The 25660-nt window shown below is 39.5% G+C and overlaps 1 protein-coding gene across 15 annotated transcripts in view; it reads right to left on the bottom strand.

Annotated features, from left to right (window-relative positions):
* BBX (BBX high mobility group box domain containing) overlaps nt 1–25660 on the bottom strand; it is a 289196-nt gene that overhangs the window by 96250 nt on the left and 167286 nt on the right. For all 15 annotated transcript variants that reach the window (XM_045501896.1, XM_045501908.1, XM_045501910.1 and 12 more), the window contains 2 exons: nt 11572–11742; nt 5844–6083 (listed from right to left, as the gene is read on the bottom strand). In XM_045501896.1, coding sequence (XP_045357852.1) covers nt 5844–6083; nt 11572–11733 — 402 coding nt within the window. In that variant the 5' untranslated portion in view covers nt 11734–11742. The remainder of the gene's footprint in view (nt 1–5843; nt 6084–11571; nt 11743–25660) is intronic.

Below are 25660 nucleotides of genomic sequence, written 5' to 3'. Positions count from 1 at the left end.
TAATATCTGAAACCAATACCAAAATGAGTTGTAAGAGACTCAGTTTAAATTCTCAGTATATCACTTGCTGTGGGATCTATTTTTTGTCACTAGTCATGGGTTCCTTATAAAGTTTTTATAATTTGATTTGATTTGAATATTTAACTGTTAGTGTTTACTAACTAAAAGGACTGATATTTCCAAAATCAAGTAGTTAGCTCACTTAACTATCTTAACTTATCTATCTGGTTAGAGGCTATCAATCACACTGAATAGTATCTGCAAGTTGAGCAAATGATATAATTAGTTTTGTTGGTTCTTGTGTTTTAGCTTTGTGTTTTAGTAGGCTTTCATTGTGTTAACATGCCCTGATAAAAATAGTAAATAATTACTTTGTAAAGAAGTATCAAATACAGACAAACTTAAGTTTTCTTATCAGGAATAAAACTATACTACCATTTTAGAGGTGCCCGGATGGCTCAGTGGGTTAAGCATCTGACTCTTGGTTTTGGCTCAGGTCACAATCTCACAGTTTGTGGGTGAACCCCCACATTGGGCTCTATGCTGACAGTATGGAGCCTGCTTGGGATTCTCTCTCTCTCTCTCTCTCTCTCTCTCTCTCTGCTCCTCCCTCAGTTGTGCATTTTCTCTCTCTCTCTCAAAATAAATAAACTTAAAACAAAAAACTACCATTTATAGCATTTTAAGCTCTACAACAGAATGCTTGTATGTACATGCTTTATTTGCATTTTACTCAACCCTATGAGGGCAGGCATCTTTATTGACCTTTTACAGAGCTGGAAACTCAGAAAGGTCTGAGAAGGGAGAAAGCCAAGTATGAGAGCTCAAGCTCTATTACTACTAACTTGCATCCTTGGATAAATCACATAACTGTTCTGGATCTCAGTGTCATCTTTAGCTTTTGCAAACAACCTTCCCCCCCCCCTCCCCAAAAAACACCTACCTTCTGGGATTATTCTAAGTTAAATATTTATAAAAGAACTCTGGGAAGAATAAAGCAATATTCAAAAGTTGATTATTATCATCTCAAAAATAAACAAATATTTTTTTCTAATGCAGTGAGAAAGTCCTGATATCTGGAACATAGGAATGGCAAAGGTCTCAGAAACAAGGCCTACTGTGAAGCATGGAGTCCCATGTCTTTGGTTTAATTACCCACATCCCCCAAAAGTAGTGGGGACCCTAATTACTCAGAAAATCCCCTATAAAATAAGTCATTTCATTAGACATAGCCAAAAGTGACTGGCAGAGGAGAGAAATGTCAATTGGCCGCTGAGGGTGGACCCAAAAGCTTTCTCATGGAAAAGCAAAGAGGAAATTCAAAAGAAGAGTTAAGAATTATTTAATACACATGGACACCGGGGAGGCTTAGTCAGTTAAGTGTCTGGACTCTTGATCTCAGGTCAGGTCATGATCTCACAGTTCCTGAGATTGAGCCCTAAGGTGGGCTCCATGCTGACAGTGAGAAGCCCGCTTGGGATTCTCTCTCTCCCTCTCGCCACACGCTCTCTCTCTCTCTCTCTCAATATAAATAAATAAGCTAAAAAAAAAGAATCATTTAACAGATGGAGAAAAATGTGACTGTAACTTAACTGTTCACATAGGTCTCACCTAATTACAAATTATAAAGTAATTGTTGTTTGGGATAAATGTGTTGAATTTTCAAAAAAATTCAAAAGGCATTCTGAATGCTTTAAGTAAGGACACATATAAACAAAATTTTAAATAAAGTTCCCAGGATAAATATATAAGATAAAGTGTTTAAGGGAACAGCAAAGTTTCATCCCCCTGGAAATCACTTATGTGTAACACCAGTTTCTCAAGGATGCTGGAAAAATGAGGTTCCACTCTAGTTTAGTAGTATGCAAGGTGCCACAGCATGCTTCTAAGAATTCAGACACTGTGCAGTACATGACGTGTGATAGTAAACAAAAATTCTCTCCACAGTTATAATGTATGAGAAAATGAGAGTCTACCTTCTTTGGAGAAGAATCCATTTCTAATAAAGCCAAGCAAGGGAATAAGTAGGTTAGTTTTATCTTAAATATGAAGCAAGAACTAATTGCTAAAAACTCCATGGAGTTTTATAGTGACGAGAATCTTTGCTAGAGTAACGATGGCAACGGATACCAACATTTACAAAAGGCTATTATAGTTTACCTTCACGTTGCATTTTATTGCATTTAATTCCATCACTGTTTTATTGACATACAACTGAAACTTCAAACTTGTCAGCCTGGTCTCATGCTTTATGTCTTTACATCATCATTTCCTGTTAGTTACACATATTCTAAGCTCAGGGGTAAAACAACCTTTCTTGTTCCCGAAACTGTTCTTACTATCCCACATCTGCTTTTATCCCTGCCTTTCTCTCTGAATTCTATACTAAATCCTACGACAGATTCCATCAATTCCATAAAGGCTTTTCTGAAATATCCCTACTGCCCCCAGCACAAGCAGACTTTTCCCATTACAACTGTGACATTTTATTACTCCCATTGTTTTAAGTTTATGTATTTATTTTGAGAGAGACAGAGATAGCACGAATGGAGAAGGGGCAGACAGAAAGAGAGAGAGAGAATTCCAAGCAGGCTCTGTGCTATCAGCAGGGCTCGAACACACAAACCACAAGACCATGACCTAAGATGAAACCAAGAGTCAGATGCTTAACCAACTGAGCCCATGCACTCTATTGTTACCATTTTTTGCCATAATTACTCAAACCTCTTATCTCATAGGCATCTAAGTGAGCAAGATATATGAAGAGTATGGGAGTCAAACAGTGAAGAGTATCCCAGCTTCACAGTGCATGACTGATGAAGATATTAACTCCCAAGAGCCTTAGATCCCTGCTCTGAAGAATGGGGAAAATCACTACTGACTTAACAGGCTTGTGCTTATGTAAAACATCAAGCTTGGAATGAACCAATTAATCAATAAATGCATGCATTTTGCCTCATGCCCCTGATCCTACAAAAAAGAAGGGAGGAGGTATTACAAAGTCACTCAAAACTATTTTTTTTTTCTCAAGACTATTTTTAACTTTCCAGATCCTCTCCTCTTCTTTGCACTGACTCTGCTCTTCCTGAAAGTCTAGTATGCAATCTTCTAAAATGAATGTAAATTAATTAATTATGATCATTAGTTTAAGTGACAAGTGGAAGGTTCCAGCAATTCTTTGGGCAAAAATGCAGACTTGTAGTTCTGTATTTGTAAGAGTATGGACATAAAGATGTGAAAAGGAAAAGGAAGGCTGTTTCTGCGTCCCCAACAAGCAGTCAGTCACACAGTTAGAAGTTAGAGCTTGGGAGCATCCACAACACTGTACCATCATGCACACTGCTGAATTGAAGAAAACAACCCAGGTTATATCCTTAAGATAGTATTTTTTAAAATTACTTATAACCAGTTATTGCTCTAATGAGATTCATCAGAGAACATGAAACCCTCATTCAACCCTCCCCCCGCCCTTTTTTTTTTCAACGCAAACTAGTACCGGGCAGTAATTCAAGAAACTGAAAACAAATCCCACAATGGGTGTTTCCTCTCACCAGATGCACTAAAATAGAAGATAATCAGGAGCAAGAAAAGCGTCAGAGAAAGTTTTAACAGATAAAAAAAATAAACTCTCCAAAGCTGTATTACTTACTAATCACTTCTGTTTTAAAAATATATCCCTTTTTAAGTAACATTCACACAAAAACTATACTGATAGAATATGTCTTCTTTCTTTAGAGAACACATTTAAAATTTGGTGTTTAAAATGAAGAGGTTACACATATGAAACTTTTAAAAATGCCTGCCTGGGCGTGAGGGCCTTGAGGAACGGAGACCTTATTCGTCACTAGCAACCACCACAAGACCTGGTATACTCAAGTCACTCGATAAGCTTTTGTTGCTTAAAGCTGACATTGCAGTTAAGGCTGCAATATTAACACACAAAAAAGCATCAGCACAATTACGTGCACTTTAATGTAATTTCAAAACCATTTAGTAAATAAATTGAAACAAGTCAGTATCACTTATGGCTAGAAACCAATTATATAATAATTTGGAAAGTAGCTGAACCTTCCACACTTTTAACTACAAATGAGAGCAGTTCGTAAGAGCAACTGGAAACGAGGCAAATTGCAAGGTGGAAGATCCACCCCCACCTGTAGTAGATTGCAGGAGGCCACCCTAACAGATTTCATTACAGTGCCACCAGGACAAATATTGTGAACCTAAGTAAGTAATTAGCAAGAGATTTCCTGTATGAAAATAATACTTCCTCCTCTTAAAAGTGGCCACCTATTGGGTTTGTAAATTAGCGGTATTTAAGAAAAGGCAAACAATATACTTAGGATAGGCTGCATGTTATCAAAAAACAGCAATCCAAAAACAAACTCAAGTGTTTAATTATAGGAAGCTAATGCGGTTCCCTATGAGGTTTTAGATAATTGTTTATTTTACCATATAAACATGACTATAAAAAAATCTAAGGCCATTTACTGGGAAAGTGCTACTGTTAATTACTGTTATACTAGCTGAAATCTACTGAAACATTTAAAATCATGTGGGCTACTGGAATTGATTTTAATTTTCCAGGTGCCCCACATAGTTGAAATCCTGCCTTTAACAACAGCCAATTGACAAAGTCTGTGCCATCATTAATTACATAACAACTATGCTAATCATATACTCTGGATTCAAATATCCTTTAACATTGCATAAGAAATATTTATGTTACATGTTAGCCTGATAAACAACTCAATAAAACCACAGCAATTGGAAGAATTATTTTCCCACATACTGAGATGTCTAATAAAATGTGTCACTTGAAACTCTGTATTTTTGTCCCCTGCTGGTTCAACTTTTCATAGAACTTAACCAAATGTTTGGGTGGCAGGGGTTTTCATGAATCAAGATTGTTAGCAAGCTACAAGGCTGAAGGAACAATGTGAGAATTACTCCTTTCAAGTTTAACCTAACAACCACATTGCTTTGCTTTTCCTTCACTTGCTAAATCCATTACATAATACATTTAAAAAGCATGATGAATTCACATTAATTTCCGAGCAATTTAACAACAGACTGGTATACAGTTTTTGAAGGAATTTAGTCACTGATAGGGTTTCAGAATTGATTAATGTCCCACCTCTCGAAACAGCCTTCCTGCATGGAAGTGTTTCTGTGTATACAGTGTTTACATGCCTGCACACACCACAATTTATCATGTTCACTGCCGTGCATTCCTTTACTGGTTTTAAATATGCATGCTGCAATACCTACAGAACAGAAATAAGTCAAAGGCACAATAATGGTGCTTATTACAAAAAAAGGAGGTGGAAAGGATATAAATTGGTGTCCAATTTCCTCATTCTAAGAACATTAAAAAAAAAAAGGGGGCTGAGACCCAGAAATTGACTTAGATACTGTCACAAGGTTATTTAGCATTAGGACTAGATCAAGACTTTTTCGCATGACACAACTAGAGTAACCTAAGATTATTATCTTTACCATGGGCATTCTGAGAGCGCAAGCTGGGTTCCTAGAAAAAAATTTTTAAACCCATCATTCATAATAAATAAATTTCCATTCATAAAAATCAATCCTCTACATCAATCCGTGAAGTATATGCAATGAAAAAACTTGGTAATTAATTGTTCTTGGCACCTCCACCAGCATTTGCAAGGTGGACTTGGAATTCAGGAATAGGAACAAAGCTCTTATGTTTTCACTGAACACTTGCTTCAGGATTCACCTTTGTGCTGCTAGACCTTCGGCAGAGACTCCACATTTGCTGACAGGGGTATGGGATTGGTTGCTCACAGCCACCATTAAACCTTGTCATTGTAACCTACCTCCTTGGCCATGTCTGTGTATTTCTGCTTTTCCTTTGGATCTAGAACAGCCCACCAATCAGCCAGTATCTTGGTAGCACCTCGGTTATCAAGCCGGGGGTGTTCCTGTCGTACAAGGGAGCGATGACGTTTGCAAAATAAGAGAAATGCATTCATTGGTCTCCGGGCTCGCTGTTCTGGTGATTCATCATCAGTCTCACCAACATCTTGCTCTAGGCCATCGGCCCCAAGAAGTTGAACCTATTACCAACCAAAACAAAAGCCAGATGTTTAACACATCCTGGACAATTTTGCTTTAACAATCAGTTTGGCTTTCAAATTGTATTTTTTTACCTTCATTTAAACAACTTACAAATTGGAAAAAAATTAATCATCAGCCACTATTAGTGGTTGATAACCAACTTACAATGCCTTCTGCTTAGTTTCTATAGCAACCTGTGCATGTCTCTATTACAGAATATATCATGTTATAATTGCTAACATTTTCCCCCTCACTAAACAGTGAACTCTTTGAGGACAAAAGTTATTTACCTTTACAACCACGGCATTTAGTTCAATGGCTGGTACAACATCAGTACCTAACTAACTGCTCAATAAATAAATAAACTCATGCTGTGATATATGCGTCTCAAGATTAACAACATTTACACACACACAAAAATATATGAATATTAGTTGTTTCTCCTGTTTGGAAACTGCTTTTCTACAGCTAATAATATGAAAGTGTTTAACATAAAAGTAGGTAAAAAAATGTAATGTATGCACATCACAAGTGGAGCCTCCTATTGTAAAAATCAAAATAGACATTTAACATTATTTGAAGGAGGAACCATGTAGTAAATTTTCAAGCCTGTAAATATCATTTAGTGAAATGCTATGATGACAGGAGTAAATTCACTTGGGCTTAAACCTTCAAAATAGATTCTGAATCCCCCCTTTTCCTCAGCATTTCATTCAATTCCCGGTCTTCAAGGACTTCCACAAAGCTCTGATCCCACCCATCCCATCTGTGTAACTGTCATTCCCACTGCCTGAGCCTATGGCCTAGTCTCTCTGCTTCCTTTTTTTTTTTTAATTTTTAAAAATGCTTATTATTTTTGAGAGAGAGACAGAGAGAGAGAACAAGTTGGGTAGGGGAAGAGAGAAGGGGGGGGGGGGCAGGGGATCCAAAGCAGGCTCTGCACTGACAGCAGCCAGACTGATTTGGGGCTCAAACTCATGAACCATGAGTTTGTGACCTGAGCCGAAGTTGGACACTCAACAGACTGAGCCATGCAAGTGCCCCAGGCCTAGTCTTTCTGCTTCTAATCTCTTTCGGTACTTTTTGCACATGGCTGCAGATACCTCTGATCACAGAATCTCAGAATATATTAGGACTGTTAAATATCTTCTAAGGCTAAAATATGATTCTATGAGATTTCTTGAAAACAGTACAACCACAAACAGAAGTCCAGAAGGCTTACTAAAGCTATGTCTTTAATTTCTTGTTTCATAGTTAAAATCAAGAATGACTAAGGTAGTTGTTAATCTGCATCATATAGTAGAGCATTACTTCTTCAATTTGAGTGGACAGTGGAATCCCTGGAGGTCTTGTTAAATGAAACACAGATTGTTGGATCCCATTCCCAGAGTTTCCAATTCTGTAGGTCTGGAGTGGGCCTCCAGAATTCATATTTGTAAAAGTTCACAGGTGATATTGATGCTGTTGGTCTGAAGATCACACTCCAAGAACCACTACTGTAAGGCAACGGTGTTCTTCTACATCATGTTTTATTGGGAAACTGCGACAGCTACTCTAGTATGAATCACTAGCTTAATCCAATTTGGTATTTTTAAAGTCTTGTAAGTTTAAATTAAATATTGCAAATGCATTTAATTAACCATCAATTATCTTCAAACAAAATAATATGGAACAATCTTGAAGTCATAGCTATCAGATTTGGAAATATATTAGAGATTATTATTGGGAGTGAAGGCTATAGATTTCACTTCCTCATTATGTATACAATCATTAACAATGATTTGCATTTTTAAGGAATATTTATTTAGCATTCTGAATGCTAAATAATAAGGGATATTTAGTTAGCTTTCAAAACTAAGAAGTTACGAAAAATCAAGACATAAAAAGTATATTACGTAGGTTGAAGAAGTAATTACATTTTCTCTTCAGAAAAGAATAACTTCTGATTCAGTTACTAAGTTATAAAACTCAAGCCAAGAGCTGGAAAAAAAGATAAATAAGACAAGATCCTGGACCAAGGAACTTACTGTTTGTGGAGGGTGGGGGGGGGGGGGGGGGGAGAAAGAGAGAAAAGCAAATTAATTAAAAAGCAGTATGATGACTATTACAAGGAGCCAGTGTTATAGTGAAGCACTAGTGGAAGGGTGGAAGCTCACCAAAGTCTCCCTAGAAACCGTGTTGTCCGAGCTAGATTCTGAAAGATGAACCAGAATGTGTCAGGTAGTCAATGGAGAGACACGGAAACCGAAAAAGGATTAAGGCTCGATGACTGACTGATGTACAGTTCAATAGCACTGGCAATAGCACTGGTAGATATAAGACTAGAACATGGACCCAGGACATGAGGTTGTAGAAGTAGGTATGGACGGATGTACTTCATGAAGAATGTGCTCTGTCATGTAAAATAACATGCATTTAATCCTATAAATAAGTAGTTGCAGACTGTAAAAAACAAAACAAAACAAAACAAACAAAACAAAACAAAACAAAAAACACCTTAGGGGGAACAACATAGGTTATCATATTTTACTACAGATTATTTATTTTGCCAAATATGAATATTAAAAAATGTCGGCAACTACTATTTAATGTCACAATTATCTCATTAAATTAACCCCAAAAACGAATAAACAAATGAATAAGTAGATAAAATTATATAAAAGTGAAAAACTCTCTATCTGGACTTAAATTTTTCTTTCACCAGTGCCCAGTAATACTTTGTAACAAATCAACACTTGTACCAGACCAGGATATGGAAACCACAGCTGGATGCAATAGAGAGCCATGAGTGGTTTTCAGCATAGAAGAGACATCACCAGATTTGTATTTTAGGATAACTCCTATCAGCAGTGTAAAGCATGAATTATAATATCAAAACGAGAAGCAATGCAAACTAGAGAAACCATTTCAAAGTTTGTTTCAGCTGTCCAGGTGAGAAAGGAGACAGGGCTGAATTAAGGCCGTAATGATAAGAATGGAGAAGTGAGAACACAAACAGTATTTATTTATGAGGTAGAGCCAAGACAGTTGGTATCCAATTGGATTTAACGGTTAAAAAAGGAAGAGTGCTTCTACCTTTAGTGGCAAGATTCCTTCATACACACCAGAGAATGCTTTTTCTCAAATGAGAGAAATTAGATAGGGTTGGGAGCAGAAAGATCGGTATCGGGTAGGCAAAATGTCAGGTGGTTCTCAGCAGAAAAGTCTTGGCTGGGATTATGAACTGAGGTAAGAATACAAAGAAGGCAAGACTAGAAAAGTGGATGAGATCACCAGGTGTGGACTGAAAAGAGAAGGGAATTCAATGATTCCATTCTTTCTCTCAGTAACTGCGTACTGGGCAACTGATAGGGACCAGGCACTGTTCTAGGTGGTGTGGATAAATCCATGAGCATATGAATTCCCTGCCTTCATGAAGCAGAAGAACAGCACAGCCAGCCTTTCATTCTGAACAGATTCCTCTGGCTGCTCTGTTGAGCAAAGACTGGAAAAGCAAGAGCAGAGGCAGGCAGAGCAGCAGAATATATGCTAATCTGCACTAGAAATGGTGGTGGCTTGGACAAAGGAGGCTGTGGTGACCTTGCTAAGGAGGAGTCAAACTGAGAACATATGTAGGTCTGGCTTGAGAATATGCTAATAGATGGATGGATGCATATGAGACATGAGCAAAAGAAAACAGATAAGCTTTCTGATCTCACCAACCAGAAAGTTGGGGGCTCCCATTTACTGAGAAAGGGAAGATACAGGATGATGGGGTTCAAAGTTTCATTTTGAACACATTCAGACGGAGGTTCTGATTGGAGATCTAGGTGGATATGTCAAGAAAACAGTCAAAAATATCAGTGTAGAATTTAAGGATTGAGAAAGAAATTAAGAAGCCCACAGTGGGCCACCTGGGTGGCTCAGTAGGGTTAAGCGTCTGAGCGTCTGATCAGGTCGTGATCTCACGGTGCATGAGTTTGAGTCCTACATTGGGCTCTGTGTGGACAGTGAGGAGCCTGTTTGGGATTCTCTCTCTCTTTCTCTCTCTCTCTCTCTCTCTCTCTCTCTCTGCCCCTCCCCTGCTCGCTCTTTCTCTTTCTCTCAAAAAATAAAGAAACAAAAATTAATTTTTTCTTAAAACAAGCCCAGAGAACACCAATATTTGAGGGCAGAATAATGGAGGGGCATCAAGAGAATGAAGGTAGGAAGGTGAGGCTGGGAGTAGAAACAGTAACAGAAGGCAGCCTCCAGGACCAAGTGATCGACAGGCACAAATATGTCAGAAAGATCAAATCAGTATCAACTTGGCAATGTCCTCAAATAGAATGAGTAACAGTGGTCTCTCTGAAAAGAGAAGGGGAAGGAAAAGATGGGTGAGTGAAGTAAGTATACAGATGAGTAGAGGAAGCTGAAGGAATCGTTTCTGGCGGCCTCTATTTTCTCTGTAAAAGAGGAGAAAAAGATCAACAGTGAGAGAGACTATAAAGAGGATCCAGATAAGATGTCTGAGAAACAGGAAAAACAGAAAAAAATGGAAGCTGACCCAAGCCTAGAACAAAAGACTGAATGGATGTCAAAGGTCTGCAGGATACTAAAAACAGGCTTATAAAAGTTGTAGTGACACGAAATATGTACTCATTTATTCTTCCATTGAACATACATCTATTCAATATTTGCTATGCGCCAGGCATCATTCTAGGTTCCAAGGAGTAAGAGGAGGATATGTGGGGCAAGACCTCTGCTCTTACTGAGCTTATATTCTAGTCTGGCAAGACAGACATACACAGGTATACAGCTAAGCGCAAGTTAAATGGTAAGAGACGCCAGGAAGGAAATCCTTGGACATGGAATGAGTTGGGTGGGAGGGTCACCTGAGATGGTGAAGCCCCATCTCTTGGGGAGGTAGTCCTTGTGCTGAGAGCTGAATGAGGAGGAGGAGGAACCAGTTCCGCGTAGACTTGGAGGAATGTGTGGCTTTCTAAAGTCACCTGCATGGCTGTGTGACCTTCTAAATGAGAGCTGGCTGCTTAAACATGAGACCAGAGAAGGGGACGGAGAGGACTGACTGACCACGGAGGACTGGTGGGGGTGAAAACAGCCAGATGTCATGAAGGCAGTGGAGATGAGGGCCGGAGCAGCTGCAAGTCTGTCCACAGAGGCAGGGCTAGGCTGAAGCAGAGAGAGGCCAGAGGGGCAACGAGGTGGGTGCCAGGCAAATGCATCAAATTTTATAAATACCCCCATCTCCACTGCATTGGAGTGCTACCATATTAGCTGAAAATCGTTAGTTAATAGACAGAAATACCACTGAAGAAGATCTGTTTCTGTCTAAATGATTAGGAAGTACAGATACTTTAGGAACCCTCAATATCTGGAATAAACATATACATTAAGTAGTTAAATAGGATTCAAGTTATAGAGACTTTTAGAAATGCATCTTTCTCACCAATCACTGTAGTTTCTGGAATGAATATTCAAAACTTCTATGTTAAACAGAAGAATTACCTTATCAATATCCTCCTCTTCGTCTTCCTCTTCCTCCTCTTCTGAAAAGTCAAGCAGTTTCTTTGCTAGCAATGGATGCCACTGAAGACACTTTCGTTTTGGTCGTTTTCCAGCCCCTTCTCCGTCTGCTGAGTGATCTTTATTTCTATTACTGCCTTTCATTACTGTGACCTGTGGTAAGGAAAAAAAGGAGAGAAACAGAGAGAAATCAAAGTAAATTTGATTAAAATTTGTTTATTTAGCTTCCTTAGCTTTAATTGGATTATAGTTTTAATGACTAAAGTATCTACCAGCTCAGGCATTTACTGGATTCAGTAAGAATTCTAAGTACATAATCAAACATTCATTTTAGTTGGCTGAATGGAGCTAATAAAATTTGCCTTTTGTGAAATCTACTTCCTTCCACTCCATAACTTCAGAAATCAAAACCCGAATACAGCAGTAGGATGCCTACAAGTTACTGTCACCTGTTCACACTTACTCAGGGTAGTGTTTCTCAAAGCTGTGCATCAGAAGACTGTGAAAAGATGGAGAGAAGAGGTGCTCACAGAGGTGGCCCTCCATACATTCTGCAATGGCTCCCATTGTATTGTAATAATTTACGTTTTGCACTCTACCATAAGATAAATCTGAGCCTGGAGGGTTAGTAAGCAGAAAAAATACTCTGTAAGAATCAAATATTTGGATTAAAATAAAACTATTTCACAAGATGACACACAATTTTTAAAAAGTAGCTGTGTGCAGCCTCCAAGGACCCAGTGCATGAAGTCACTGTAGGTCACTTAGCAAATGAGCACCCTCTGTCCCCATCTGTGACACACATAATCAAATATTTTGCATCTCTTCATTACATATGCACCCGAAACCAGTAACCAAGTTTTGCTCCCTAGGCTTTTTGTTCTTGCTCTTCTCCTAAAAGGTGATTGGCTGAAATAGCTAAGCAATGACCAGCCTATGATGTGACAAAATCTTTTCAGAAGCCTAGAAACTAAGTTACTTTTGGATGACTTGAAAAACATTTTTTCTTAAAGATAAAAACAACACACATTCATATTTGTGCTAAAAATAGCACAAAATGAGGTTTGCATTCTCCATCACACCCAGCACCACAGCTGAGAGGTAAATCACACATGTCAATTTCTTATATGCATTCTCACAGTATTTTCCTAGTTCAATAGTTCTCATTCATTCATTTTAAGTAACAATATACAAATTATTGTCCATATGTACTCATGCAAAAATTCAAATATCCAAATGCTATCAACTTAAATGGTTCATGCTGACGATTACAAACACAAACACAGTTGCTGATATCACAGAAAACTATAGCCTTTTTGGTCAGTAAAAGTGTGCATTGGTCCAAATGCTTGCAAAGTGGTATCAATAAACTTCTAATGCCATGTTGCTAAAACTAGATTTTCATAAAGTTTCAAGATTCATTCTGTTCTGAAGCCTTTGAAACAACATGGCATAGGCAAATTTATCCTGTCTGTCACTGTTTCATGTTTCATGCTTAGGTCTTCCTCATTTCAAAACAAAACAAAAAAAAATCATTAATATTTCTCTCTAGAACTGGCATGATTTCATTATAAAAAAGAATTTTAATACTGGACCAATCTGTAATTCATTCTGATAAAGGAAATAAGGATCTTATTCTTTTTTTCCCAAATAACTAGCCAACTCTCCCAAAGGCATTTGTTAACTAATCCAGCTCTTTCTCATTCCTTTGAAATGACCCTTTTATCCTACACTAAATTACTTTATGTGTACATATCTATTTCTGGATTCTCTTCTGTCAATGATCATTTGCCTCTAACCTGTTTGCCTATCCTTTGACCAATTTTAAAAACCTTAGGGACTACATCATTCTGTATCTTCTTTTATATACAAATACAGCAGTAAACACAGCCATTTAGAAATTTTAATTTGCACAGATCATGCTCATCTAAGCCAATACACCTTTACCGTCCTCATTTTGTAATAACTACAGAATATTCCAAAAGAAAAATGTATTGCAATTTATTCAATCATTCCAGTATTGATAATCAGATTATTTCTTGTGCTGCAGTAAAATCTTTATTTTAATAAAATTTTTTAAATCTCCATCTTTATAAACATTTTCAATTTATTAAAAGCTATGTTTAGTCAAAAGAAGGAGGAAGAGGAAAAGAAAAACATGTTCCTATGGCCTTTTTAGCAAGAAACTTCTGCTGAGTCTCTGAAGCAATTATATGATTCATGTGGCTGCCTTGAGAGTGTAAAAAGTTACTGAAAACTCTAAATGGAATTAGTTATCTGCTATGCTCTTAAAAAGCAACAAAGGTTTCTCGTGAACTGATAGACCATAGACCATTTAACAATTCTCATTCTATCTACAAATAAAATTTGGCACAGGCAACCCAATTTCCAAAAATACCAATGCTATGTAGAGAGAAGAGGAAGCCGTTATTTTTGTGGCTTATTAATCACTTCAGGATGAGCTGCTTGAGTGGCAAGTAAACCCATATGGTGGCCCCAATATTTTCGGAGGTATGACATTTTTATGGCCTTTTGTTTTCCACTTAAAAAATCCTTTTAACATTTCTTATAAGGCTGATTTAGTGGTTATGAACTTCTTTAATTTTTGTTTGTTTGGGAAACTTTATCTCTCCTTTAATTTAGAATAATCTTGCCAGGTAGATTATTCTTAGTTGTAGGTTCCCCTGCCCTCCTTTCAATCATTTGAATGTATCATTCCCTTCTGGCCTACAAATATTGCTGCTAAATATTTGATGGGTCTTATAGGGGTACCCTTGTATGTAACTAGTTGCTTTTCTCTTGCTGCTTTTAAGATTCTCTTTAATTTTTGACATTTTAATTATGATGTGTCTTGGTGTGGATCTCTTTTGAATGTATCTGGTCAGGTGCTCTCTGTGTGTCTGTTTTCTTCTCCATGTTAGTGAAGTTTTCAGCTATTACTTCTTCAAGAAGTTTTTCCCTCTCTCTTCTCCTCCTGGCACCCCTATAATGTGAATGTTAGCATCCTGTTACTGTCCCAAAGGTTCCATAAACCTTATTTTTTACAAAATGATTTCAGGAGTAGTGACTCATCACTTACATATAACACCCAGTGCTCATCCCAGCAAGTGCTCTCCTTAGTGCATCCTTATTTTTTTTAATTGTTTTCTTTTTGCTGTTCATCTGGGGGGATTTCCACTACCCTGCCTTTTAGATGTCTGTTCTGTTCTGCATCATCTACTTTGCTGTTGATTCTCTTCAGTATATTTTTCATTTTGGTTATTGTATTCAGCTCTGACTGGTTCTTTTTTATATTTTCCTTCTCTTTGTTGAAGTTCTCACTGGGCTCATTCATTCTTCTCCCAAGTGTGGTGAGCATCTTTATGACCATTATTTTGAACTATTATTTATCAGGCACACTTTGTTTCATTTAGTTCCTTTTCTGAGGTTTTGTCTTTCATTTGGAACATATAATTTTGCCTGAGTTTCTGTGTTTGTTTGTATGTATTAGTAGGCCAGCTAAGTCTCCTGGTCTTGAAGGAGTGGACTTACATAGAAAGTTTCCTGTGGGGCCTAGAAGTGCAATGCCCCCTGGTCACCAGGACCAAGTGTTCCAGGGGTGTCTCCCGAGTGGGTGGTGTGCAACCTCCTGTAGTGGCTAGATTGGAATAGGTGCAGGTGCTCTAGTCAAAGGGCTGGCCCCCAGCCTGGTTGGCTGCAGTGTCTGGCCATGCTATGGTAGCACTAATGGGTGGGCCTGGACTCCAGTGTAGCTGGCTGAGAGGCCTGGCTATTGTGGTATTGCTGAGCAGGGCTGGCCCCTTGTGTGGCTGGCTGGGAAGCTTGGTTATGATTGTTGTGGTCATGCTAGTGAATGGGACTGCCTCCCTCCCTGAATGCCAGCTGCTTTGTGGGGACTCTAATCCAGGCTGAGGCTGTATGCTGGGTGCAGTGGGGCAGGATCTTTTGCGGGGGGGGGGGGGGACCACACACAGAGGTTTCAGCCAAGGGCTCTTGCTGAGTGTAGTGAGGTAGACCCACTCTGGGGGAGGCTGGGGGTGCTAGTCCTGGCCAAGGTAACTTGCTGGGACAGAGGCTGCCTGGTGGTGGGGAGTGGCAGGAGAGTGGGAGCCACTTTGCTGGGCTGCAGTCTCAGCGAAGGCTGCCCACCAGGGCAGGAGCCCCTTTGGAGGGATGCCTTCTGGGGTGAGTCAGCAGAGGAATGCAGGGGGAGGAATGAGCAGTGCTAACAAGGTAGATGGAGAGTATCAGAAATGGCTCCCACAAGCGACAGGCTAGCTAGGTCAAAGGAAAGAAAAATGGTGCCTTCCAGTGAGTGCTTCCATTCCCAGAGAAATTTCCTACAGATCCCTGCTGCTCTGGCATATACCCTAAAAATTAGTCAAAAAACATTCTTCATGTATGGCCCAGGTGTTTTTCAAACTGCTTTCTGCTGGGTCTTAGAGCAAGTGAGATTGTGCATGAGTCCTTTAACAGCAGAGTCCTAGTTTCCCATAGCCCTCTGCTCACCTGTTGTTAAGCCCTGCTGACTTTCAAAGCCAGACATTATGGGGGCTCATCTTCCTGGAGTAGGGGACTGCCCGATGTGGGGCTGGACCTCCTTACTCCTCAGAGAGAACCTCTGTGTTGGTGATATCCCTACTGTGTCTCTGCCCCTCCTACCCTTCTTGGTGTGGCTTTTTCTTTTTATCTTTAGTTGTGGAAGACCTGTTCTGCTAGTCTTCAGAGAGAGTTGTTCCATATATAGTTGTAGTCTGAGTACGTGGTCTGTGGGAGGAGGTCAGCTCAGAATCATCCTACTCTGCATCTTAATCCTATCTTTGTTTATGTAACCCACTTTTTATTTATTTATTTATTTTTATTAAAAAAAATTTTTTTTCTTAATGTTTTTATTTATTTTTGAGACAGAGAGAGACAGAGCATGAGCAGGGAAGGGGCAGAGAGAGAGAGAGGGAGACACAGAATCGGAAGCAGCCTCCAGGCTCTGAGCCATCAGCACAGAGCCCGACGCGGGGCTTGAACTCACAGACTGTGAGATCATGACCTGAGCCGAAGTTGGACGCTCAACCGACTGAGCCACCCAGGCGCCCCTGTAACACACTTTTTAAATAATAAAATAAATCAATGGGAGACTAATTAATTATGCTATTTAATTATGTGTGACTGTGTTTAAGTACATGTGCCTGTGTGTGTGTGTGTGTGTGTGTGTGTGTGTGTATAATTTTAATATTCAAAGACAAAATAGTATATATCAAGAATTAAATTAATGGACGGTACATGTGGCTTTGGGGTTCAGAATAATCACATTCACATGTGATTTCTTTCCCATGTAGTGGACATGCCACTATAGATACTGTATGTCTTTTCTGGTAATCCGCAAGTTAATCTCTCCTTCCCCAGAAATCCACTAGACTTTGCACGGCTAACGACACCACATTTTCCCTTTATTACAATTATATGGATACATCCTACCTCCCTCACTAGGCCTTTTATTAATGATCCAAGACTATTTACCTTTATGTGCTCAGAAGCATCCTGGCTCAGACAGTTGTGAGAGTTCTTACAAGCAACCATATGAATCCCTGCACTAAATGGTAATAATTCATTGTTTTCATACATCCAAATGGCTTAAAAATCATTCCCCTGAATTCAGATATTTTCTCTTGATTGGGAAAAAAAGGTGACTGAAAACTACGTGTAACTGTGACATGCAAGCTGCGGTGGCATGTGGTGTGTAAGAACCATCGGCCACCTGAGCTGTGGAAGAAGAACAAAGGAAGAGGGACAGAAATATTTTTACCATTCGTTACAGATGAAAACGTGAACAAATGAACTGGACATGATATACTTTGGACAAAATAGTCAGGAAACGTGTAACTGATGTAATGACTATGAAATACCTCAAACTATAAACTGGATACTTTAATAATTGATAGTTATCTGATTACTTTTTAATTTCTTACAGATCAGTTTTCAAACGGTTGAAAGGAAGCAAAAGAGTGGGGGGAAATGATGCTCCTGATGATCAGTCAGAAGTAATGAGAAAATAAGAAAGGACAATGAAAAGAAAGGATGAAGAAAAAGTAGAAGAGACAAAGAAGGCAGACTTTTGAGACTTAAGCCCATTACTCTTCTTATTTCAACAATAAAGAGAAAACTGTTAATTTATGACAGTAACAGAGGCTTACACTTGTAATTATTTTGCCACTAAAAACCCCATGTATTATAAAGTTTGGCTTCCTGTTCTTGAACAAGAACAAATTAAGCTAACCCTCTATACACAACAAACGAAGCAACGGGCAGACTTTATTTAAAAGGGGTCATTTTCCATTCTGCACTGCAACTCCAGAATAACTGAAATCAGATTATTTAACTATCAGTGGACTCTACTTGAAAGACTCAGTACCATCAAATTATGCTCCTGAGATGGTCAAATCACAGAAGCTAAAGGTCCTGATCCAAAATCCTGAATATTATTTATCTTGTAATAACAAACCAATCCGTGTGTGCCTTCCTATGCCAAGATGAGTGACTCTAATTAGACAATCACTGTTGAACTAAATACAAGCCAACTTGGTGATAAATTTTTAAAAAGTTAATTTAACTATTATTCAGGTTTTCATTTTATTTATTTTTAAATGTTTATTTACTTTTGACAGAAAGAAAGCATGAGCAGTGGAGGGGCAGAGAGGGAGGAGGACAGAGGATCTGAAGCAGGCTCTGTGCTGATAGCAGAGAACCTGATGCAGGTCTCGAATTCCCAAACCATGGGATCATGACCTGAGCCCAAGTCGGACACTTAACCAACTGAGCCACCAAGGCGCCCCTTAACTGTATTACTCAAAAGTAAGCTCACTCATGAAGACTTTACTGAGGTCAAAATCCTTCATGAGGATTTTAAAGAAGAAATGTCACAAAAGAAACGGTACAAACCAAACACCACACTTCACAAAAGAAAACAATGGACACTGAAGCCTGGCAGGTTTCATTTGGAATCCTGCGTCTGCCACTAACTACTTGTTATAAAGTTATTAATCTTGCTAACCTTTCCTCATATGTTGAAACTGAATAATAGCTCTACTGTGAGAACACTTTATGTATAATACCCAGCACAGAATCTGGCACCCAGAAAGCTCTCACTCTGTGTTAGTAAATCCTCCCTTTTCCCACAAGCTTTTTAGAGGGAGTATGGGTTTTAACTGACAGCCTCGGCTTGCTTAAACTCAGCCGAAGATACTGTTCAAAGAGAACACATGTCTTCCATTTAACCATAGCCCACGTGCTTCCCAGATGATAGAGTCCCCAGACTCCAAAACTGAAAAAGAAAGATGGAAAGTTTCCTTTCCTTTGTCTGTGTGATATACAGTCAGAAACAGTTCCTTGGCACAGTCATACATTTTGTGAATGAGATCCTCTTAGTCTTTCTATCATCTTGTCTTACAACGTCGGCAATCAGTACACTTCAGTCTTTAAAACACTGTGTGAACTGAATGCTGTCACAGGGGCATTTTAGAGTTTAAACTGTTTCCTAAATGTCCCAGTAAAATCCCATCCAAATCATATTAATGGAAATTCAGACCCAGTGAGACAGGGGAAGGTAAAAGAGGTCCATAAAATCTCAGTGTTGGACACCACACATTCCAGCAACAAATAAGGCCTCCCCTAGGTCCAACTAGGACGGCAAAACCTCACAATTCTCTCATGTCTACAGAGAAGAGGAAAAACCACCCAAAGAGACAGCGACAAATGGTGGCTGCTGAGTTCCACGCAAATTAGACTGACCTGCTTAAAATCTTCCTTACAGGGAGCCCTGCTGCTTTCAAGACACACCTTGCTTCTGTCTTTCCATGGGGTCCTGCTGACAGAGAAGCTGGCAAACACACCAACTCTGAAGCCCTTGCTCACCCCAACATTCTCCCATTTTCTGTCAAAGTTCTTCTCATCCTCCAAGGCCCAGGTCACATATCCCTTCCTCTCTAAGGCTTTCTATAAAAAAATCTTAAAAATCCATCACTCTCTGCTCTTTGATTGTACTTGATCTTATTAGGTCAAGCACACCAGTGTTTTACAGTTTGTTTTACCTGTGCCAACCTCCCACCCACTCCCCAAAAAACCCAGGATGCAAACTTCTAGAGGGGAGGTGCCATGGTTTCTTCCTTTTCCGTCCCAGGGAGTGGCACTGAGCCTGGTACACAGCAGGCCCTGAAAAAGTACTGCTAATCATTTCCTCACCTAACACTTAACCACATATAACAACTGCCCAGAACGATGTGTTCCTAGCAATAATTTTTAAAACAATACTAGTACGCAGCTACTATTTATAGTTCCTATGTACTTAATGTTCATTATCTCATTTAGTCCTCACAAGAAACCTGAGGCAGGTACGACTATGAATCCCAGCTGGAGAAGCTGAGGGCTAAGTAACTTGCCTAGGGTCCCACAGTCAGCCACGGAGAAGATGGCATCAGAACCAGGAAGCCTAACTCAAGAGCCCAAACACTTACACAGGAAACGGATCCCACGGAAAGCCTTCCATCTGTTGACTCTCGGGGCACTTTCCATAGGACAAAGTAGCTAATGGGCCATGGAAATACCAAAAGGGAGCGCCGAGGGGATGGAAAGTGAACGCTTCCAGGCTTCACAGCAGAAAAGTGAGTGCACATCTCTGATGACTCTAAGTGACAAATTAGATTAACTCAAGTTCTTTGAAGATAAAAGCCTTACAAGTGCTCATCTTTACTATTTATTATAATTCTAATGACAATTCTTCTTAACTGTAGACAGATTAAATGAAAAATACCTCACTCAATAAAGTAATACTCTCATTATAGAAGCAATTCAGTTACTCTATTCATGCAAAGAGTATCTTTAAAGGCACTCCTTATTGAAAAGCAGTAGCTCTTCAGGTTGAAACTTTAACTCTGTCAAGATGTTATCTATATGCTCTTCATGAATACTAATAAGGCACCCACTATTTAAAGGGCTTAGCTGTACTGGTAGTTCGGGTCCCTGTGCCCTGACTTCATGAAGGAGTATGTATTTTAAGATCCCTACTACACTTCCCCTCCATGACATTTATCCTTAGGAGAACTTAATTTAACACACTGCTCTAGGCTGTAGAGACAGACGACAGCTACCTTAAAAGAGATGAAGTATCAAAAGGGGTGACTTAGGGAGAAAAAGCTATTTACATACAGAATTCAACAGGCTAGGACACTCCCCACCATGTACCTCAAGAAGCCTAACTTTGTTTTCCTATAATTTTATGTTGTTTACATTCTTAATCAGAAAGTCACCAAATTTCTATTGCTCAACAGGCCTAGCATAACACATTTGCCTTCCTTCTAAATTAACAAAGGTTAGGACATAATTATCACACTGACAAGAACCTAAAGCACAAGATGACAAGTTCTTGAGTGTCCTCCTCATGTATTCTAAGTGCAGCTGAACGCATTATTTATTGATCACCTGGTGAGCTATGCATTGTGGGAGTTAAGTGTTTAGCCTTACCTCCCATTCAGCTCACCACCCCCCACTGCCCTCCTGCCCGTAGGTATCTGTCCTGTTCCCCACACCCACCTGGTGCTTCTGAACTGCACTTCCTCTGCTCTCCCAGACCTGCACACCAGACACCCCCGACTCACTATTCTACAAGCCTCTCTGAACTGCCATTTCTAAAAAGCTGTCTTTATTTGCCCCAATTCCTATTTCTTTCTTTCCTAAGCACCTTTTTGACCCACCACATTTAATGGCTGTGCCATATTTTTTGACACTTGATTATACAACAATTATCATTTTTTCTGTACAGCATAATGATTTCATGTGAATTCCTCCCACAAAGACCCTTGAAGGTAATGAACATGCCAGATGCTTTTTTTCTGGATCTGTCAGAGCAAACATCCCCATACTAGACAGGGAGATGCTCGGAGAATACATGAAGAAGCAAACACAGAAATGATACTTTTAAGCTTTCTAATTATGCTTGCCTTTACATTGTTTTACTAAAAAAAGAAGAGTTATGTAAGACTCGAACAGGAAATAGAGAAGGAAAAGTAAAACCCCAGGAAAGGCTGTTCAGAAGGGAAAGGGAGAGACCAGAAGAAACAGGCAAATTGACAAGGAGATGTAATAAATATAATGAAACCTAAGTCACTACCAAACAGCTGTTGATACTAGTCTAAGTAGTAGTAGTCTAAGTAGTAGATACACGCTCTAAGTAGCCTTATTCCCATCTCTGTTTATTTGTCAATGACTCATTACTCTCTCAAACAGCAGATCATAGTACCTTCAGCTCAATAGCTCTCTTTTCCTTTCAGAACTGGATGCTAATAAACCCCAACTCTGAGCCCCTCCATTTCTCTTCTCTAGGTCTGCCCCAGGTTGCTGGCTGCTCCCCTGGTCCGACACTACCACACAGTTTCCAATCCCAAGTTGATCTTCAGGCTCGTCGGCAACCCTTTCTCACTCGTCTTATTCAGTCTTAACCAACCCACAGTTCCCATTATGAATTCTCAGGTTTTCCTCAACCCCTATTAATGATGAGTGAAGATAACAGTAATAATGAGATATATATGCATATATAAAATGCTTCTATATACATAATGCTTCTGTATATGTTGCTTCCTACAGACCAGAAACTAAGAGCTTTATATTAATTCTCTTAACTCACAACAAGCCTAAGAGGTAGGTACTATTATTATCTCCTCTTTACAGATGAGAAAACTGAATCACATAGAACATATAATTTGCCTCTTTAGTTTACAAATTAACGAGATTTTTTTATTATATGCATTTGTCACATGGGTAGGACATAATCACACTGGCAAGAAGTTGAGTCACAAGAGGACAAACTCCTGGAGTCTCATTTACTGTCAGTGCAGTTGGCCACATATTTACTGATCATCTAATGAGCCATACATTGTTTGTAAATTATATGATGTCCAAGATCCCAATGTTAGCACAGAACTGGCAGAGCCAGTATTTGAACTCAGGAGGTCTAGCTTCAGAGTCTCTCGTTCCTGCCCATTATACAACATTGCCTTCTAATAACCAAATTTATTGAATGTTTGCTACAGGCTAATAAACACTTTACATGAAATAACTTCTTTAATCCTCAATACATCTCTGAGAGAAAGGTACTATATATGAAGCAATTAAGAATGACAAAGCTTCAGCAACATGCTTGAGCCACTCTGTCAGCACGTGGAGGAGGGGCCGGGTTTCAAACCTGGGATTTCTGCCCTCAGAGCATTCCATCACTTTTCCCTATTGTCCTTCCCACCACAATGCTAGCCATTCTAAGAAAATGCTTTTGCCTTCTGGTTCACAGGAAGGTCTTCTTTCTGTGAGCTCTCCCAAAGCTCCACAAGCTCTCAGTCTACCAATTCCAAAACTTGCATCTTTCTTCTTCCATTTTCTCTCAAAGGCAGAGATTCAAGGTCAACTTCTCTCATTCTCATTATGTGCTTTTTAATCTCTTATCCTGCTACCCTGGGCCACTAGTCTTTCAGTTTCTTTCTTTGATGAACTATTGATAAACTGTCAACAGTTCCTTCTAGTTAATACCTTCTCCTACACAATCTCAAGACTAAAACACTCTTTGAATCCCCCTCCTCCCTTTGGCTAGTCCTCTTTAGTTTGTACAAAGTGGCCTCCAGCCATCAAGCCAGGAAGATTGCCTAACTCCAGGCCATGTAGCTAGCAGCCAAGAACTGGCTTGACTGGTGCTAACATTGTTCACTGGCTCGACCTTGCACCTTATTTTCTGACTGGGCTCCTAATCTTCTTGGTTCTAAACCCCAGGATTAATTTCCTAGAAAGCTCTCCAACTCATTTCAACTCAAGACAGGCTCTGGCTTCTCTACCTCACTATTATTCGCACTCACACCTTTGATTTTGAGCCTCTCAGAGAAAATACCTTGTCTGGGGCAGGCTTCCGACTCCACCATATACACCTGGGAAGAATGCCAGAACCTGGTGCACAGAACTGGACATTCCATCCCCTTGACATAAACCTCCAGAACACACAGACATTTCTCTTTTTCCTCACCATAAATTCAAATCTTTGGAGTGCCTTCTTGCCCTGATATCCTCTCACCAAGTTCTGCCCCTTCTGCCTCATGTATGTGGTCTACTCCTCATTCAGCCCTACCACATTGATTCAGCAGTCAGCTCTTCCGGACTATAGCTGTGCTGACTTCAATTCTCCACATCACAAATGTCTGCTCAGGCTCTGCATGAATCTCTTCAACAGTCCTTTAATGTTCTCAGGAAAAAGTCCAACCTTCTTCCTTCATTTAACACACAAGACTCTTCCTGTCTTGGTCCCTGCTTGCTTTTACGGCTCAGGTTTCTCTGCTCTGTTATCACTTTAAAAGCTCTGCCTACACGGAGCCACATGCCATCACTTGGAATGTGCCATGGCCTCTGACCTCTCAGCATGTGCACAAGTGTCTCCTTGCAATGGGACTCAATCCTGCTTCGGGGCTTAGGCTGGATCTTACCTCAGGCCTGTTGGCCCTTTCTAGTCTGAGAGAGATGCTCCCCGTGAGTCCTCAAACACCTTACACTCAATAAGCCACAATGAAGGGGCCTGTTTTCTTCTTTATATCCCAAATGACTGTAACAGAGAACAGAGGCTATATAATGTTCACCACGGCATCTCAGGGCCTGACGCAGAGCCAGGCACACTGTGGGCAAATACTGATTCAATGAATGAGCTCCAGGACTATTCCCTGCAGTCTATTCCTATCATTCTGTCCCCTCTCCTCATTGTCACCGCTTCTTTTCTACTTCATCCTCACTATGCCCTGCTCTTTTTTCCTGCTGAGATTTTCCAGCTCCAAAATTCCCTGCACCCAATCAACTAACATACTCAAATTGCCAAACCAGAAAACCTGGCAATATTACTTGTTCAGAAATAGTTTCTATTCAGATGTCAAAATGACTCATAATGAATAATTTGACCTCACAAGAGAAATAATTATCCATTCCCTATTCTCTTGTACCCATTGCGGAACACTGATTATTTAATCTTCTGTGCACCAGTTTACAGACAGCCCTTTAAATTTTAAGAATGATCACATGTGTTCTTAAAAAGTAAATGTAGTAGGGGCGCCTGGGTGGCTTAGTACATTAAGCGTCTGATTTGGGCTCAGGTCATGATCTCACAGTTCATGAGTTCAAGCCCCACATCAGGCTCGGTGCTGACAGCTCGAAGCTTGGAGTCTGTTTTGGATTCTGTGTCTCCCCTTTTTCTCTGCCCCTTCCTCGCTTGTGCTCTCTCTCTCTCTCAAAAATAAATAAACTTTAAAAAAATTAAACGTATTATACTTCATCTAAAATGATTGACTCACTTTGGTTTATATGACTTAGTTTTTTTTTTTTTTTCATTTAAAAATAATAATCAGTCTGGATGTCTTCCATCATCCTGCTCTCTAAATATAACATAAACGGGGTGCCTGGGTGGCGCAGTCGGTTAAGCGTCCGACTTCAGCCAGGTCACGATCTCGCGGTCCGTGAGTTCGAGCCCCGCGTCAGGCTCTGGGCTGATAGCTCAGAGCCTGGAGCCTGTTTCCGATTCTGTGTCTCCCTCTCTCTCTGCCCCTCCCCCGTTCATGCTCTGTCTCTCTCTGTCCCAAAAATAAATAAACGTTGAAAAATAAATAAATAAATAAATAAATATAACATAAAAAATAACAAAAACCAAAAAAACCCAGAAACTGTGGTTCAGCAAAAAATCAACAATCTGTGATATCTCTATTTGGAATTTCTTTTTCCTAAGCTACTGCTCTCTATTCTAAAAAGACAGCAAACAACTTAAGTTACAGTTAAACTTATTTTACTTAATAAAGCAAAACCTCTTGTTTTAATGGCTATGAAACAAAAATCTTAATTTTTCCCAAGGTAAAAAAAAAAAACATTGATATATCTTATGCTAGTAGTCATAGATAGTATTTATTGAAATAGCTTATCCTAGCTTATCCATAGCTTCTGCAATGCCTACCTGCGTTACACTTTGGCATGCTAGAATTGAGGTAACTCATTATTTACTAGATCACACATTACAAGG

This window comes from Leopardus geoffroyi, chromosome C2 (assembly GCF_018350155.1).
Source record: "Leopardus geoffroyi isolate Oge1 chromosome C2, O.geoffroyi_Oge1_pat1.0, whole genome shotgun sequence".
In the NCBI taxonomy this organism is placed as follows: domain Eukaryota; kingdom Metazoa; phylum Chordata; class Mammalia; order Carnivora; family Felidae; genus Leopardus; species Leopardus geoffroyi.
This window is presented reverse-complemented; position numbering and strand designations above follow the sequence as displayed.